Source organism: Zootoca vivipara, chromosome 5 (assembly GCF_965207765.1).
Source record: "Zootoca vivipara chromosome 5, rZooViv2.hap1.1, whole genome shotgun sequence".
In the NCBI taxonomy this organism is placed as follows: Eukaryota; Metazoa; Chordata; class Lepidosauria; order Squamata; family Lacertidae; genus Zootoca; species Zootoca vivipara.
This window is the reverse complement of record NC_142588.1, coordinates 80819885-80838132: the sequence shown is the minus strand read 5'-3', so window position 1 is coordinate 80838132 and position 18248 is coordinate 80819885. Positions and strand designations below refer to the sequence as shown.

The 18248-nt window shown below is 46.0% G+C and overlaps 1 protein-coding gene across 5 annotated transcripts in view; it reads left to right on the top strand.

The window, feature by feature from the left end:
• WDR49 (WD repeat domain 49) overlaps window positions 1-18248 on the top strand; it is a 101324-nt gene that overhangs the window by 69933 nt on the left and 13143 nt on the right. For all 5 annotated transcript variants that reach the window (XM_060274407.2, XM_035132371.3, XM_088669168.1 and 2 more), the window contains 4 exons: window positions 831-961; window positions 4034-4132; window positions 8865-9014; window positions 14903-15090. In XM_060274407.2, the coding sequence (XP_060130390.2) occupies window positions 831-961; window positions 4034-4132; window positions 8865-9014; window positions 14903-15090 (568 nt within the window). The remainder of the gene's footprint in view (window positions 1-830; window positions 962-4033; window positions 4133-8864; window positions 9015-14902; window positions 15091-18248) is intronic.

The following is an 18248-nucleotide window of genomic DNA, read 5'->3' as shown; positions in this document are numbered from 1 at the left end:
TCTGTTAATATCTCAGAAACAAGAGTAGGGGATGAATGTTCAGGGCTGGGGGCTTTTCATAATGCACTGAGCCTCCCAAGTGGCTAGTAGAGGCAGAACACATTATGCGTGATATGCAGATTTGCTCAGTTAAAATTGTTTTCACAAGTGAGAGAATTTTACTCTACTGGGCATGGCATTTGCTTCAATATGGTTCCCCACCCCTACCCCCGGCCATGCAAGTGTGTGCAGATTTGACAACAGGGATGAGAGAAGGTGAAATGCAGTAAAGGAGGCTCTTGAGCACCCATCATCCCTGACCATTGATCATGGGCCTAATGGGAGTTGGATTCCAACAGCTGTTGCAAACCCAAAGGTTCCCCATCCCTGCTCTAGATGACAGCTTCCTGCCCCTACAATTAGTTATGATTCTTGGGTGCTAAAGCAAAAATTGTGTTCCCTTTATAGGTTCCTTTGCCATGCAAATTGCAAAGCTCATGCCAGCCCTGGGGAATAAATTAGTCTGCAGTTCTGGATATATGTTAACTATGTGGACCTGTATATGCACAGGCTGTGCCTCCATCTCACATCTGCTGATCGATGGAAAACCCTGTTCGGATTCAGGCTTGGTTTCTTCGACACTACCCTATCCCAAACTTTTCTCTATATACGCTTGAGGACTAGCACTTTTACCTTTGGAATAAATAAAACATTTCCGCTCCTCTGGAATCCATCTTCTGCTGCTGCAGGCACCTGAACCTGAGGGATAAGCATAGAGCCTTGGCTTGGAAAGTGAATTGTCACTTTGGAGTTCACTCAGGCTGCTTTGTTTGTTCTTGTCTTTCCGTTAGGACAATTACTGTCTTCCGCCTGAGCAGCTTGACTCAGTTTCTGGTTCAGCCTTCGGAATGGAAAGGAGGAGCTTGGCACCAGGACGACATCTTATGTGCAGCGTTTCTACCCCCGCAGACTCTAGTTACAGGTAGTGGAACGTTTATTGCCCAATAGATCACCCTGCGATTAGCAGTTGGGTCCGCTGTCATCTATACGCATGGCTAGAGCTGATGCTGTCCAGCCTGGCTTAGCTACTCAGCTCTTGGCAGAGCTGAATTACCTACAAGACACAGACAAATGACATCTTTTAAGAGGCAGACAAAGAAAGTGGGACATCAAGTGTGTCATGATGGGATTGATCCTCCTCCTCCTCCTTCCGCATGGGGTTGGGCAGGTAAAGCTCCTACCAAGTCAGTGGAATGACATTCAAAGAAGATGCCCAGGTGGGTCTGGATCCTTCAAGAGAGAGGCGTGGGTCATAAGGTTACCAGATTTTTTCCAATGAATCCGGGGACACTTTTCAACTTCAATGGATTTTGTTTGGGGACCGATTTGTAAATCCAGGGACTGTCCCCGGGAAATGGGGACGTCTGGTAACCTTAGCGTGGGACCCCTTTGTGCTCAGGCTGAAGAGCTTTCCTAACTTGGAATGAGCTTAGGTCAGGGGTTCCCAACCTGCGGTCCATGGGCCAGAAGCGGCCCACGGAAGCCATTTAACCAGCCCACGAGCTGCCCCCAAACTGAGCTGCCCACTCGACAAGTCCCTGCGTGCTGCGCTAAACCGGCGCAGCATGGGGACTCTCTTTTGTGGCTCTGGAAATCACTTCTGCACATGCCCAGATACCGAAAATCATGTCCACGCATGTCCGTGGTGCCGGAAAGTGCTTCTGTGCATGCCGGAAATCACGCCTGGGCATGCGCAGAAGTGATTTCCGCCGCCATGGACATGCACAGATGCTATTTCCGGCATCACACTGTGGCGGTCTGGCCCACAGAGGATCTCTGCAGGAGTGATCCAGCCCATGCCCAGTAAGCCTTGTGGACTCCTGGCTTAGGTTTTGTCACATGGCTTATTGACATTCAATAAGTTTGGATCAGGTCTAGTTGAACATTCTTATAGCCCGTAGTCAATGGTGGTGGTGAGCAATCAAACAACTCCACCAATGGTTGGTTGATGAGGGAAAATGGGGCACTGCCCCACCAACCTCAGTGTGCATTCAGCACTGCCCTACCCTGCTTGCCAGGCTTACAACCAGTTGAGCCTTGGATGCAGCATCCTAGTTTGCACCTTGTAGAACTCTGCAGCGGGGAGGAGGAAGGCAAAACTCGAATTAGCTGGCCCCACCTGTCATTGGCTCTGAATCCAGCTACTGTTGGACTCCTGGACTTCTGCCCTACCAATCGCAGTGAGCACCAGCCCCCACTGCTCTCGGCTTAACAACCCACAATTTTGGGACACACAGTTTAGTGTTACCACAACGTGCCTAGCCTCCCCCCTCAGGCCCATAGGTTCTCTCTTTCCCCTCTCTTGTGGCATGGCTGTGAGAAGGAGTTTGGAAGCTCACTGAATTTGAACTCGCAACCCATCTGAGCCCAACAAACAGTGGTTAATCTTAACTATGGTTAGTGGAAACAAGCCAACTTCAAAAGTCACCTGCACCTACCATGCAAAATCAATATATGATCTGAATTGTTGAAGCAACTAAGGGGGCAAAGCAGTAGGAGGGGTTAGATGCAATATTTGCTTGAAATCAATAGTTTTTAAATATAAAAGTTATGCTAATATGATCGTTTGGTTTTGCCTGCACCTTCAGATAAGAGCCAAGCAAGTCACAATGTGGCCAGCTCAGCTTTAGAATTTAAAGCTCCTAATCACTCACTGGGCAGAATCAGGCTAGAAACGGTCCTAAGATGCTCTCAGTGATGGACAACCCATTGGTTAACCCAGGCATCCCCAAACTTCTGATGGGATTTCACCATTGGGAGGTCCAGCCGGCAGCTCCCTCTTCGTCTCAGTCCCGGTGATTCCCATGGAACACGAACACGACTCAGGGTCTCAGCAACCTGAGCACGCAATCAGCAGAGATGCCCACGCAGTTTCAGCGGAGATGATAAGGCAGCAGCAGAGAGGCATTTTAAAGTGGTTTATTTACAGCTATATTACAGCACGAAGAGAGAGCGAACGATGCTTTCTCTCTTCCATCAGATCAAACAGTTCAGAACAGAACTCAGAACAGAACTGAAAGTAAGAGTCCATAAAAGGATATACCTAGACATGTGACATATATCAGCAGCAACATGCCTAAGTCTTAAGGTGGAACTAAATCTCCTGACAACTTCGGCCCTCCAGATGTTTTGGACTACAATTCCCATCATCCCTGACTACTGGTCCTCATAGCGAGGGATCATGGGAGTTGTAGGCCAAAAACATCTGGAGGGCCGCAGTTTGGGGATGCTTGGGTTAAACTTTATCCTTTCTTGTCAACCTCCTGGCAGGATCAGGATGTATCCCAAGTATTTGATGATGTGTATTGAAACCGAAAGCTGAGACAATGCCTCTCCTGGGAGTATGGCCCACGACCTCTTGCTTAAATGCTGAGTCAGCTGACCTGCTATATATTATAGATTCTCTTTGCAAATGAACCTGATGTTTGATCCAAAGTCAGTTGCTGTTCAGTACCTTTTGAACAGCTAAGCACAAAGAGCAGTATCCAGCAAAGCAGATCTACTAATGCAATGACTTTTGACCATGCCACAGAACCTCCTTTCCCTGCATGCCTCTGGGCCCGCTAAATCTGTTCTGGTGGTTCCATTGTGCAAGCTGGAATTTTTGTGAGTCTACTTCATTAGATACCGCCCAAAGCTTGAGACAATTGAACGTTTAAGGGAAATGGCATTGAAATGTTCACCTGATAAGGAAAGCTGAATGCTGGAAACAGAAATCAGATGGGACAATAAGATTGGGTGATGCAAGGTATAGGCTGTATGACTTAAATTGGCATCTGTGCAATAGAATTTTATTTTATTTTATTTGAAATCAGACCTTGCTGTTGTTCTAACAGCTCTGGCTTGTATTCCCCACAGGCCTGTGAAGCCACAAAAAGACATTGCATTTTCACAGCACATTCCCCACTTTAAAATAAAGAACTCACGTTACAAAATTTCATCTTTGATTACAGCCCACCTTGAAAGTGCATTGACTTTTCACTGTCTATTTCAGGGAGTTCTGATGGTGACATTGTTGTATGGAATAACAGCACAGAAAGCGCCTGCTCTAAGCTGCACTTGAATTCCAGGAGATCACTGAAATCCAGCTCAGGTCAGTGTGAAACCATAATAAGACCCAAATTTTATGAGAGCCCCCCCCCCCAAAGCAAGGTTCTGGTGGGTACACTGCCACCCACATGCTCCACATTTGCAACTCCTCCACAAAGCAGGAAACTGCCCACCATGGCCCTAGCTCTGAATGTACGGTTGTAGACCTGAGGCATCTTTCAAGACTATCCAGTGGAAGCTGATTCCACAGAGGTGGACCAAGGCAGGTTATATTCGAGCCATGTCTCTCCACAAACCTAGATGGTCACCCCAAGGGACATTCACTTTTTCCCGAGGGTATGGGGGAAGCAGTGTGGAGACCCTAAGATTCCCTGGGATAACAGGCTGCACGTGGAGCTGATAATCTGCACTATCAGTCCAAGAATAATTTGACAAGTATCTGCCCCTGGTGCCAGGAGTGGTGGCAAAATGCTCCTTATTATATGGGCAGATGTTACAGACAATTAGTTCCCCATGTGGTTGCAAAGCTGCTGGGAACAAGTTATCCACTTGGTAAATGGTCGTTTGTTTTCACCCTCCTAGCACCCTAAGTCTCTCATTCTTTGGAATAAACCAGGCTAGAAAAACTTTGATCTATGAAATCACTAATAATGAGTTCCAGCTCTGGGATTGTTTATGCCTTCGCTGTGTCAGAGTGACAAAGTGTCGGGCGAGGTTGCTCTTCCTTGGGATGGGGTTCGCTAATTCCCCATCGCTCTCAAGGCTATTGCTTCTGTTTATTGCCCTGGATCTACGTCAGTGTTTCTTTATATCATTACCTCCAGCAGGGAACATTCCCTTAATTTTCGCCTTCTTTTGGTGAGGGGTGATAAATAATTGCAGGCGACCCTCCCGGAACAGAGCCTCGCAGAGCTTGCCCGCTCCCCCACTCCTTTGAGGCTGTTCATAACCTGAAAAATTTCATTTGGTTGAAAGTCTTCACACTCTAATGGTTATCATACATTAAGCGCTGTGCTAGCAGGCAATGCGTAATTGTTCCCTCCTCTACAAACCACAGCTTCCATTATGGAAGAAATACTGGCGGATATAGTGGGGTGGGGGTGGGGGGGCAGAAAGGGGCTCTGTAGCAGGGGGAGAAACACATCTTCAGCTAACATAACAGAGGGCTTTGACAAATCGTTTTTAATTGTTTCTTATTTAGGTTTCTTGACACTTCTCCCAAGACAAATATATGTATATCTTTAATCTTCTGAAATCCCGCTGTCTATGTTGCCTATAAAACACTAGGCAGAATGATATGATGGGGCACTTTTGATCTATTGCTTCTATGTCAGCCACAGGAAAGGAGGTTTCACCCTCCCTCCCTTTTAAACACACAAATGGGAGAATGCCTAATTTTCACTGTATAAATAATCCCTAGTTCTATCTAGATGTGCCAGGAACAAACTCTAATGGGCATGAATGCAATTACTTTGTTGAAGGAAGATTTCCTGAACGCTTGAGAACCTAAAATGTAGCGTGGAGATTGTAATGAGCTAACAGGACTACCCATCAGCCCGATTCAGTGGATCTGGGTATCATCAAGCCGTTGTATTCTGGACCGGCATCATTACAATAACATGTTTTGGAGTCCTTTGAGAATTCCGATGATGCTGGCCCAAGATGTGAGGACCTGAAGGTACCTTTATAAAAGAGTGATGCTGTAGAAACAAATGGGTAGGCCTTTCCTTACCTGGCTAGTAGGTGGAAGAACCTACCAACCTAGCAGTTTAAAAGCATGCCACTGCAAGTAGATACAGTGGTACCTCGCAAGACGAATGCCCTGCAAGACAATTTTTTTCGCAAAACGAATGCGAATCTGATGGTCACTCACAAGACAAATTTGTTTTGCAAAAAATTCTTCTTGAGAATTGCGGTTTCCCATAGGAATGCATTGAAATTTAATTAATGTGTTCCTATGGGCAAAAAAAAAAAAAAATTCAATGCATTTCTATGGGAAACCGCGATTCACAAGACAAATTTTTCACAAAACGAATTGACTCGCGGAATGAATTAAATTAGTCTTGCGAGGCATCACTGTAAATAGGTACAGTGGGGAGGTAAACAGTGTTTCCATGCACTCTGGTTTCCCATTGTACCAGAAGAGGTTTAGTCCTGCTGGCCACATGACCTGGAAAGCTGTCTATGGACAAATGCCAGCTCCCTTGGCCTGAAAGCAAGATGAGCGCCGCAACCCCATAGTCACCTTTGAGTGGACTTAACCGTCCAGGGGTCCTTTACCTTTAACCTTTTACCTAGAAGAACAATAGACAGAGTTGTGTGTGAGAGCTAGAAGCTAAATGCTGGAAGATGGAGAAAGAAGCATGTCTTGCTGTGCGCTGTTCTGTGCTGGTCTTTGGGGCTCCCTTGGAAACCTAAAGGGGGGGGCAAAATCTATGTGAGTGTTAATACTGTGAACCCCCGTGTCCCATGCTCTGGTGGTATATTTGTGTAAAGAAAACCATATATCCTAAAGATACCATAGTCTCCACCGACCTTCATTCCAAGGAAGCTGTAGCCTGGTAAGTACAGTCGTCCCTGGAATCTCTCGCTGCTTGGGAATACAAGTAGAGCATAACAATATTATAGCCATCTCCTAAAATCTGGTTGTATGCCTGCACAATTTTGCAGTCTTATATGAAGGAGTCTTTCTACCAAACTTCACCAAGTTTAAAAAGCAGCGAGAGGCTGTGGAAGTTTCCTATGTTGTCAAACAAAACGCAGGCCTTATTTCCAAATCTTACCTTCTGATTCGCTATGCAGGAGCAGCAATTTCATAGTTTTGAACCCATAGGCCATAACAAAACTGAACAAGCGTATAAACCGAGGATGGCGTGTAGGAATGAAATCATTTCAGAACTGAACAAACATATCAAAATGCAAATGATGAAAATCAACAAATCTCCTTGTAAAAAAAATGTTGCCTTCTATGCCAAAGAGGTATTTTAAAAACTTTCGGCAGTAAAGGTGAAAGAGGCTGCTTGCTCAGAAACCCGCCTCTCCCCAATTGCAATGTGAGTGACAGTTCTCTCTAAAATAAATAAAAAATCTAGTTGCAAGGAAGTTAAAATTTAACAGTCAATCCTTCTTCCCAGGGAACTGGTTGGATGCTTCATGAATTACAGAGTGTAGCTCTCTAAGTATGTGTGAGAATGTTTTCTCCTCCTGCCTACCAGAATCCTGTTCTCACAGCGGGAAACCCAGTAGCAGGATCTGAGCATGACAGCAACTCTCCTCACCTGCGATTCCCAACAACTGGGATTTGAAGGAACAGTGCCTCCAAAAGGATTAGCTGCTCTTTGTAAAGCGTCCCATGCAACAGGAATAATAATAATAATAATAATAATAATAATAATAATAATAATAATAATAATAATAATTATTTTTTATACCCCGCCCATCTAGCCGGGCCTCCCCAGCCACTCTGGGTGGCTTCCAACAGAATATTAAAAACGCAATGAAACATCAAACATTAAAAGCTTCCCTAAACAGGGCTGCCTTCAGATGTCTTTTAAAAGTCAGATAGTTGTTTATTTCCTTGACATCTGATGCCCTCTGCCTGCTTCCCTCTAACCTCACTTCTCACAGTGAGGGAACCGCCAGAAGGCCCTTGGAGCTGGACCTCAGTGTCCAGGCTGAACGATGGGGGTGGAAATGCTCCTCCAGGTATACTGGGCCCAGGCCATTTAGGGCTTTAAAGGTCAGCACCAACACTTTGAATTGTGCTCGGAAACATACTGGGAGCCAATGTAGGTCTTTCAGGACTGGTGTTATTTGGTCTCGGCAGCCACTCCCAGTCACCAGTCTAGCTGATCGCCAGTGTGATGTCCATGGCAGACCCTCCAAGTTTCCCTATTTTCCTGTAAATACCTTTCTGTATTTACAGAAGCCGTCCTGGTTTCTGATTTAGTCCTGGAATGTCCCGCTTTTCCTTAGGATGTGTCCCTATTTTCATCAGAGAAATATTGGAGGGTATGGCCCCCCGAGCCAACGAGATAAGTAACTATACAACCTTCAGAAGATATCTGAAGGCAGCCCTGTATATTTCAATGTTTTATTATGTTTTCATATATGTTGGAAGCCACCCAGAGTGGCTGGGGCGACCCAGGCAGATGGACGGGGTGGAAATAATAAAATCATTATTATGGAATAGGATGTCCCTGTTTTCATTGGAGAAATGTTGGAGGAATTGCCCTGGGTGAACCTGCAGAGTTCTTCCCTGGTGTGGAAAGAAGCATTCTTTTGTGGCCAGTAAAGATGATGGCAAGGTGAACTGGCTGGTAAATCCTGAGGTTCTAATGAAAAACAACATTGATCTGACAAGCCTAAAATCTGCCTGCCTCTGTAGCTCTTCAGAAAGCCAGCTTACATTTTTTAATATAAAAAAGTGCAAGTTCCTAGTTGGCATGGCTGCATCCGTTTGGGGGGCTTTGGGTGAGAAAGTTGCCAAAAGGGAAATTACCGCTGGCGCACAGGTGGGATCTCTCTCCCTGTCCCTCCCCGCCCTGGGGTTTCCCTTTCAGCAGCTCTCATGCCAAGCTCTGCAAACAGCTTTTTAAAAACCCAAAGGAGTTCTAAAAGCAGTTTTGAAACAGCTGCTGAGAGGAGAAGTCATTAAAAAAAAAAAGCTGAAGTGCGTACGGAGAAAGCACCTGTGCTTGGGGAGGTGGCCACTGTTGGCATCTTGAGAGCATACATTCCTTTTTTTAGAACCTAATCAGGAGCTTCTCTCGCAGGTTCTCAGGTGCAGCCGAACGTAACTTCTGCTGGCAGGCTGTCCTCTAGAAGACACACACAATCTGCAGCTGACTACGCCAACTCTGACGAGAACAGTCATTCCATTAGTAGGCTCTTCTTCCTGGAGGCGAGGAACGTTTCGGTGTCAGGTAAGGGAACGGCATTTCATTTTCTATGGCCATTTGGATGAGGGGTGAGAAGGGAAGTAGGACCACTTCACTGGCCCTGCTGAGAGAGCAGCCAGCTCTTCCTCTTCCTCAAGTGTCACCTAGGAAGACCAAAAGGTGCTCTATCGCAGTGTTCCTCAGCCTTGGGCCTCCAGCTGTTTTGGAACTACAACTCCCATCATCCCCGGCCACTGGTCCTGCTAGCTAAGGATGATGGGAGTTGTAGTCCCAAAACAGCTGGAGGCCCAAGGTTGAGGAACACTGCTCTATCAGACTGCAGAGCAAGGGAGAGGTGAGAAGTAGGGCCACTCCATCGACTCTGCTGAGAGACAACTTGCCTTTGGCTCTTCCTTTCTCTGAACAGTTATCATCCCAGCTTGTTTTCATAAGAATACCATATTTTTAAGAACGTGCTCACATTTGATTCCCCACTCCACCTTTTCCTTCTGTGCCCTCTTTCGATTGTAATTCTGAGAGCAGGGACTGGCTGGTGATTTTTTTATTTATTTAAAAACTCAGTAAGCTGCTCTGAGAGCTTTTTCAGCTGAAGAATGGTGTAAAAATGATTTTAATAAAGAAAGTATGGATGGATGCCAACTCAGCCTACAAAGCGATCCTAATTACAGGAAGCCAGCATAAAGTAGACCAGTTGCACACTTCGTTCAGGAGGAATATGACCGATATCACCCTTTTTCAGGCTAAGTTCTGCTGGGTTGCTTGGACACATGATTGAGCTGGAAGGGTTTTGGAATAGGTGAAAATCTCTCCTTGCCCTGACACAGAAGGAAGCCCCCACAACAGCCCTTTGGGTGGACTTGTGCTGGTGTAAATTACACTGGCTTAAGTTTTGCTGACTGAGCCCTCATTGAGGAAGCCCAAGATCTGCCAGATCCCAACTTTCTCAACCTAGGAGATCTCAGGTTTGGATTGTACTGCTAATTGAATGTTTACAAGTGACAGCAGGCTTCCTCCCAGTATGGGCCTCCCACCAACTCATTCCTCTTCCCCAATCCCCAGAATGTGGAAGTTTTCTTCATAAAGAAGATGATTCAAGTTTCTTGGCCTTTCATGACTACCCTTTTCTGCAGCCTTTCCTCTGGAGCTACAACAATATCCTTTTCGAGATGGGAGCGACCAGGTTCTGTAATGTGTCACAGATTTATATAATGGCATTATGAAAGTTGCTCTTTAATTTCCAGGCCCTTCCTTGCAATTCCTAACACTGAGATTGCCCTTTTCCCTGCAGAAGCAATGGCACACCTGCATAAACACACGTGAGACATGCCAGTTACGTAATACCAAATAACACTACCAGAGAAGAGCTTCTTCCTTCTTCTTTTGGGTTAGGATCCATCTCTTATGAGCATTAGGAAAGGGAACCTTTTTTGCAGCCCAATGCACACCTTCTCTTGTGGGCAACCTTCCAGACCCCTGCAGAAATGAAGACTGAACTTTCTGCTCACCAGCTTCTTAGCAGAGAGTTAAATCCTGCTGGGTGCTCCTTTTACAGCATGTTCACTATAGGGAATCATAGAATCATAGAGTTGGAAGAGACCACAAGGGCAATCCAGTCCAACCCCCTGCCAAGCAGGAAACACCATCAAAGCATTCTTGACATATGGCTGTCAAGCCTCTGCTTAAAGACCTCCAAAGAAAGAGACTCCACTACACTCCTTGGTAGCAAATTCCACTGCCGAACAGCTCTTACTGTCAGGAAGTTCTTCCTAATGTTTAGGTGGAATCTTCTTTCTTGAAGTTTGAATACATCGCTCCGTGTCCGCTTCTCTGGAGCAGCAGAAAACAATCTTTCTCCCTCCTCCATATGACATCCTTTCATATATTTGAACATGGCTATCATATCACCCCTTAACCTTCTCTTCTCCAGGCTAAACATACCCAGCTCCCTAAGCCGTTCCTCATAAGGCATCGTTTCCAGGCCTTTGACCATTTTGGTTGCCTTCTTCTGGACACGTTCCAGCTTGTCAGTATCCTTCTTGAACTGTGGTGCCCCAAACTGGACACAGTACTCCAGGTGAGGTCTGACCAGAGCAGAATAAAGTGGTACTATTACTTCCCTAGATCTAGATGCTATACTCCTATTGATGCAGAACTGCATTGGCTTTTTTAGCTGCTGCATCACACTGCTGACTCATGTCAAGTCTGTGGTCTACCAAGACTCCTAGGTTCTTTTCACATGTACTGCTCTCAAGCCAGGTGTCACCCATCCTGTATTTGTGCCTTTCATTTTTTTTTTTTTTGCCCAAGTGTAGTACCTTACATTTCTCCTTGTTAAAATTCATCTTGTTCGCTTTGGCCCAGTTGTCTAATCTGTTAAGGTCATTTTGAAGTCTGATCCTGTCCTCTGGGGTATTAGCCACCGCTCCCAATTTGGTGTTGTCTGCAAACTTGCTCAGGATGCCCTCAAGCCCATCATCCAAGTCATTGATAAAGATGTTGAATAAGACTGGGCCCAAGACAGAACCCTGTGGCACCCCACTAGTCACTACTCTCCAGGATGAGGAGGAGCCATTGATGAGCACCCTTTGGGTTCGGTCAGTAAGCCAGGAAGTCCTGGTGAAGTAAACCAGGAAGTCCTGGTGAAGCAGTCCTTACCTGCCTCTTCTTATCCCCCCCCTCCACCTTGCCACCTGACCACCCCACCTTTTGACTGTTGCAGATATTAAATATTGCACAGTTTGAAGCAACTGGAAGCATAAGAACTGACTCCTTTGGAAATGAAGCATTGCCCAGATTCATGAAAATATCATTTAAACTCTTAATGGCAGAACTTTCTTCAAAACAGAATTTAAACATCAAAAATATCTATACAATATCTTGCGCTGTCCAGCACAGGTTCAGCATCTTACAAAATATGAAATAGTCCAAATGGACCTAAAAGCAAAAGTGTCTCTCTCTCCCCGACCTGCTTATCACATGTGACTAACAGCCACCACCCTTTCAGGATGGCAGATTTGCAACTCAATACCTTTATCACTTGATCAAAAGTTCACTCTCAATACAGAGTAAAGAAACAATCAACAGGTAATTAACTAGTTACAGCTCAGAGTCCTTTTGAAAAACTTTCTGGTTCGCCAGAAGCGGCTTAGTTATGCTGGCCACATGACCCGGAAGCTGTACGCCAGCTCCTTTGGCCAGTAAAGCGAGATGAGCGCCGCAACCCCAGAGTCATCCGCGACTGGACCTAACGGTCAGGGGTCTCTTTACCTTTGCCTTTACCTTTACCACTTGATCAGAGGTTCACTCTCAATACAGAGTAGAGAAACAATCAACAGGTAATTAACTAGTTACAGCTCGGAGTCCTTTCGAAAAACTCTTGTGGAAAACCCCCAGTGTTTGCAATACACATTTAGCCATATTAAGCTTTCATTAATACATGCACCTTTTTCATTTCTGTGTGAATTAAAGCATTATACTTAACAATGACAGTCCCGGATCATTCTGGGTGGACCAACCTGGTCAGGAACTATCAATCCGATCCAATCCCGAATCAGGCTGGTTCCATTTGAGATCTCCACCGTCCCTCAATTCTGCCTCCTAGTTCAAACTTGCTTTTTGTAATTGGCTTTCTCCTCAGTCTTGCCTCCTGATTTGCCCCATGGCTCCTCTTCCCTTCTCCTGCCTCCCCCCAGATTGTTGCCCATGGCCCAGACCTAAGAAAATTGAGCTGACTGTCCCTGAGATAAGACTGTAAATTCCAATAAACCAAATGAGCAAATGTGTAGGAGAAGCCTGTTTGCATGCAGAGTGTCAAACTCACTATTGATTTATACCCCTTGCAAGCCAGCAAGGCGCTGCAGGATGTTAAGTCATGATAGAATTTGGTCCAGTGGGGAGTTTTGCAGCAGCTAATCTTGAGAGTATAAAACCGTTTCTCATCTTAGCAGCTTTTTTCCAGGTGTTTTCTGAATCAAATTATCGTTATTTCCCCTCCAAGGCAAATTGGAATCTTTCTGCAGATTTATCTGCAATGATTTGGGAAATCTGTTGCCTTAAGGGTTTATTTAGGGTTCTTTGGTGTCCATAAAGAACATACAATTGACAAGAAGAACTTTGGTTTGCCAAAGAGAAAACCATTTACATAAAGATTTACAGTCTCGTGTGAAACTTTTGCAAATAGAAAAATAAAAGGTTGTGAAAATGAGTTCCCAAGGCCCAATTTCTTTTTTCTGTAACTTCTTTCAGTTTGGAGAGCCAATGGATTGAACCGTATTTCACTGCTGCTGGAAAGCTGCAGTATTAAAATGGAGTCTAAAAGCCAAACAAACAAAATACAAATCTAACTGGGTTCATTCACAGTGGGGGAATTGCTTGTGGTTAGAGAAGGACAGTTGCATTGAGAAAGTTAAGCACAGAAAGTGATGCACAATAATTCAAGTTCAAGGTAATCTTAAAACTCAGGGTACACTCACATGGGAGCAAATGCCATTGGACTTACCAGGACAAGCATCCAGGTGACATGGATTTTTTTTTATGCCGTGCTTTTCAATCAAGCAATTCTCAAGGCTTATTATCAATAGATAGAAATACATCACACAAACACAACATTCCCCAGCAACCCTTAGCCCTCTTGTTGGAATGGGTCCAAGAGATATTTTCCTTTGGTCCTGCAGTCCCAGGTTGACTGATATTTAAACCTGAGTGCTCTTTCTAGCAGGGATGGGGAAGCAATCACTTCACAGCTGCTCTCTCTCTCCCTCTCTCTCTCCCTCTCTCTCTCTCTCTCACACACACATTCAGGGGTGTGGAACCTCTCTCAGCCTGAAGGCTGCATTCCCTCCTAGTCAACCTTCAATGGGGCTACATGCCATCTGTCTGCAAACAAAAGTGGGTAGGGTTGCCAGACTCAATAGTGGACAGGACTTCTGTGCCTTTAATTGCCCTGCTCTCTTTTGAGTCTGGAAACCTTAAAGAGAAACCAGCAGACCCTTTGCTTGGAAATTAAACAAAGGGTCTGCTGGTTTCTCTTTAAGGTTTCCGGACTCAAAAGAGAGCAGGGCAATTAAAGGCACAGAAGTCCTGTACTCTATTGAGTCTGGCAACCCTAAAAGTGGGTTGAGCAACAAATGTTAACATACCACACTTTTCCGTGTATAAGACGAGGATTTTTTATTTTTTTACTGTAAAATAATGTTTTAAAATGGGGGTTGTCTTATACACGGATAGTGCATAGGGGACACTGGTGATTGGTTGCAGCCGCGAGCTGCATCTTGTCTGTGGTTCTTTGGTATGTGATTGTTGACTGCGGCAAGGGCTGCTTTTGATTGGCTGCTGCTGCTGCGGTAATTTGGTGTGTGATGGGTTGTATCGTCAATGGCTGCTGTGGATTGGCTGCCGCTGTGGCTATTGGGTGTTTGATTCCCATCTGCTGTTGTTGGGTGAGCAGACGCTTGTTGGGTTTTGCGACGCTTACTGGGCATAGGCCATATCACTCCCGCAGAGATCCTCCGTGGGCTAGGCTGGCGCAATGCGATGCAATGCCAGAAATCCCGTCTGTGGAAATTGCTTCTGCATATGCCCAGACACCGAAAATTGTGCCTGTGCAGAAGCAATTTTCAGCATCTGGGCATGCGCAGAAGCATTTTCCGCTGCTGCAGACATGATTTCCGGTGTCTGGGCATGTACAGAAGCGATTTCTGTGGTCACGGAAAAGAGTCCCATTGGCGCGCTGTGCCGGATTAGCGCAGCACACGGGGACTCACCGAGAGGACTGCTCGGTTCTGGGGTGGCTCATGGACCAGTTAAACGGCCTCCGTGGGCCTCTTCCAGCCCATTGGCCGCAGGTTGGGGACCCCTGAGTTAGATGTTCCCAGAGTTAACTGGACTAATGCACCATGGTTTTCATGTTTTAGGAGGTGCAAACCTGGTATCCTGTGGAGGTGCTGGTTACGTGAGGTTTTGGAACACACAGAGAGGCAAGCTGCTGGCAGAGTTTGAAGCCCATAGCGGGGTGGGGTCCATTATCATGGCCACTGATCAAAGAAGCCAGTACCTCATAACCGGAGATCTGGTTGGATGGGTGAAGATCTGGAACATAGAGGTAAGTGGAAAGAGTCATACATCAGTCCAGAAGAGGTGAGGCAGACTGAAAAGTAATAAGCTTCTGTTCAAAGTCATGGCCCAAGCATGGTGCATTTAGTTTCCAGCCTCTTTAGTGTTCATTTTTTTTTAAAGTATTATCTGATGTAAATCATTCCAAGTAACATAACTAGCAGCTCACTTCTCCAGCTGGGGCTTAGTCAAAGCAGGCCCCATAACATGGTAGTTTGACTCAATATCAGTTTGACTCAATATTTGCCTGTCAAAATTTCCAGGTGTAATTTCCAAAAATTGCTGAAATTTCCGGGAAAACACAGACATATGGCAACCCATGTTGGATTTTTGTTGTTGTTGCAAATTACCTTTAAAAAAAGCTCAAAAATCTCTCTTTTTTGAGATTTTGCCTTAAAAAGTTCAACAACTTTGGCCAAGAAAAGCTCAACAACTTACGGTATGTGTCTGGACTTCCACTTTTTGAAATACGGCAATCCTAGCTTAAAGGTAAAGGGACCCCTGACCATTAGGTCCAGTTGTGACCGATTCTGGGGTTGCGGCGCTCATCTTGCATTATTGGCCGAGGGAGCCGGCATACAGCTTCCAGGTTATGTGGCCAGCATGACAAAGCCGCTTCTGGCGAACCAGAGCAGCACACGGAAACGCCGTATACCTTCCCGCTTGGAGCAGTACCTATTTATCTACTTGCACTTTGAGGTGCTTTTGAACTGCTAGGTTGGCAGGAGCTGGGACCGAGCAACAGGAGCTCACCCCATGGCAGGGATTCGAACCGCCAACCTTCTGATCGGCAAGCCCTAAGCTCACTGCTTTAACCAAAAGCACCACCCGCATCTAAGCGGGATTTCAGCAAGGCCTTTGACAATGTGCCCCATGATATTCTTGTAAAGAAGCTGGTAAAATGCGGGCTAGACAATGCTACCATTCAGTGGATTTGTAACTGGCTTACTGACCGAACCCAAAGAGTGCTCATCAATGGCTCCTCCTCATCCTGGAGAGTAGTGACTAGTGGGGTGCCACAGGGTTCTGTCTTGGGCCCAGTCTTATTCAACATCTTTATCAATGACTTGAATGATGGGCTTGAGGGCATCCTGAGCAAGTTTGCAGACGGCACCAAATTGGGAGGGGTGGCTAATACCCCAGAGGACAGGATCACACTTCAAAATTACCTTAACAGATTAGACAACTGGGCCAAAGCAAATAAGATGAATTTTAACAAGGAGAAATGTAAGGTACCGGTACTACACTTGGGCAAAAAAAATGAAAGGCACAAATACAGGATGGGTGACACCTGGCTTGAGAGCAGTACATGTGAAAAGGACCTAGGAGTCTTGGTAGACCACAGACTTGACATGAGTCAGCAGTGTGATGCAGCAGCTAAAAAAGCCAATGCAATTCTGGGCTGCATCAATAGGAGTATAGCATCTAGATCTAGGGAAGTAATAGTACCACTGTATTCTGCTCTGGTCAGACCTCACCTGGAGTACTGTGTCCAGTTCTGGGCACCACGGTTCAAGAAGGATACTGACAAGCTGGAACGTGTCCAGAAGAGGGCAACCAAAATGGTCAAAGGCCTGGAAACGATGCCTTATGAGGAACGGCTTAGGGAGCTGGGTATGTTTAGCCTGGAGAAGAGAAGGTTAAGGGGTGATATGATAGCCATGTTCAAATATATGAAAGGATGTCATATGGAGGAGGGAGAAAGATTGTTTTCTGCTGCTCCAGAGAAGCGGACACGGGGCAATGGATTCAAACTTCAAGAAAGAAGATTCCACCTAAACATTAGGAAGAACTTCCTGACAGTAAGAGCTGTTCGGCAGTGGAATTTGCTACCAAGGAGTGTGGTGGAGTCTCCTTCTTTGGAGGTCTTTAAGCAGAGGCTTGACAGCCATATTTCAAGAATGCTTTGATGGTGTTTCCTGCTTGGCAGGGGGTTGGACTGGATGGCCCTTGTGGTCTCTTCCAACACTATGATTCTATGATTCTAAGCTTAGATGGCTTTAAATGCCACATTCATAGAGGGTAAGTCTGTTAGCTATGGAGCCTTCATGTCCTCAGGCAGTTTACCTTTGAATAACAGTTGTTGGAAGGCAAACAGGACAAGGCTTTCCTGTCTTCATGCCTTGCTTATGGGCTTCAGGCCACAGTTGGGGGGGGGGGGAATGCTTGACTAGATAGACATTTGCTCCAATCAAGCAGGGATATCTCTGGTGGATATAACTGTCTGAGTGAGGCTGATCACATGTGCCTTTCTCATTCAACTAGGAGGTCAGCGTTTAGGTGAGACTCATTGCACCCATCTGGTTGTGGCATTCAAATGTGCACACAGCAGTGGTGTAGGATAGCAGAGACAGCAAGCAAGCTCCAGGGCAGCAATAAATTAGATGCCAGGAGCTGGAGTCAGGCGTAGGTTAGCAATAAAACAATAAAGCACCTGATGTCAGTGAAGTTAACTCTTTATTCAAGGAAACAACATAGCTCATTCCAAGTGGACTTGCCCAGCTGGTCTTGCCCCAAAGAGGCAGTTGTGAGGACTGAAGGTCCTTGCCTTCCCACCACTCTCCTTCCCTGGTTTCTTTCCCAGCAATCGAAGGCTCCATCGTCTTGCCTCTCATTGTTCTACCTCTTCATTTTTCTGGGTGTTCTGGGAGACCAGGGGGAAGGGGAGTTGGTTGCAGCAGGAGCGGGAGACTCCTTGGATTCTTCATAATCCTGCATCATCTCTGTTTCCTAGCCCTCTTCCTCTCCTGCCTCTGAGTCTGGACTGCCCTCTGCCACAGCCTTTTCCTGCTCACTAAACCCTGTTGCCTCTTCAGCTTCTGACACTTCCTCCTCCCTCAGTTTGCTCCTTCTTTCTCTGACCACTTGTTGGCGTCCCACCACTAACCCCCAGGCTCTGAGCCTTCTTCCCCTGGGGGTTCCCCAGCTGATGCATACAGCCAGTCCATGACAGTAGATGAAAGGTGGACATTCTGAGAAGCCTCAGTCTCAAGTCCCATGGCCAAATGTGGCCCTCCAAGCCTCTTTATATAACACTTGAGATGCTCACTAGGCCACACCTCATTTCCCCAGGTGACACCCTTTGTCTGCACCTCCTCCATGTCCTCCTTGGGGGCTTCTACCTGGCTGGAAAGTGTCCTTGAACTG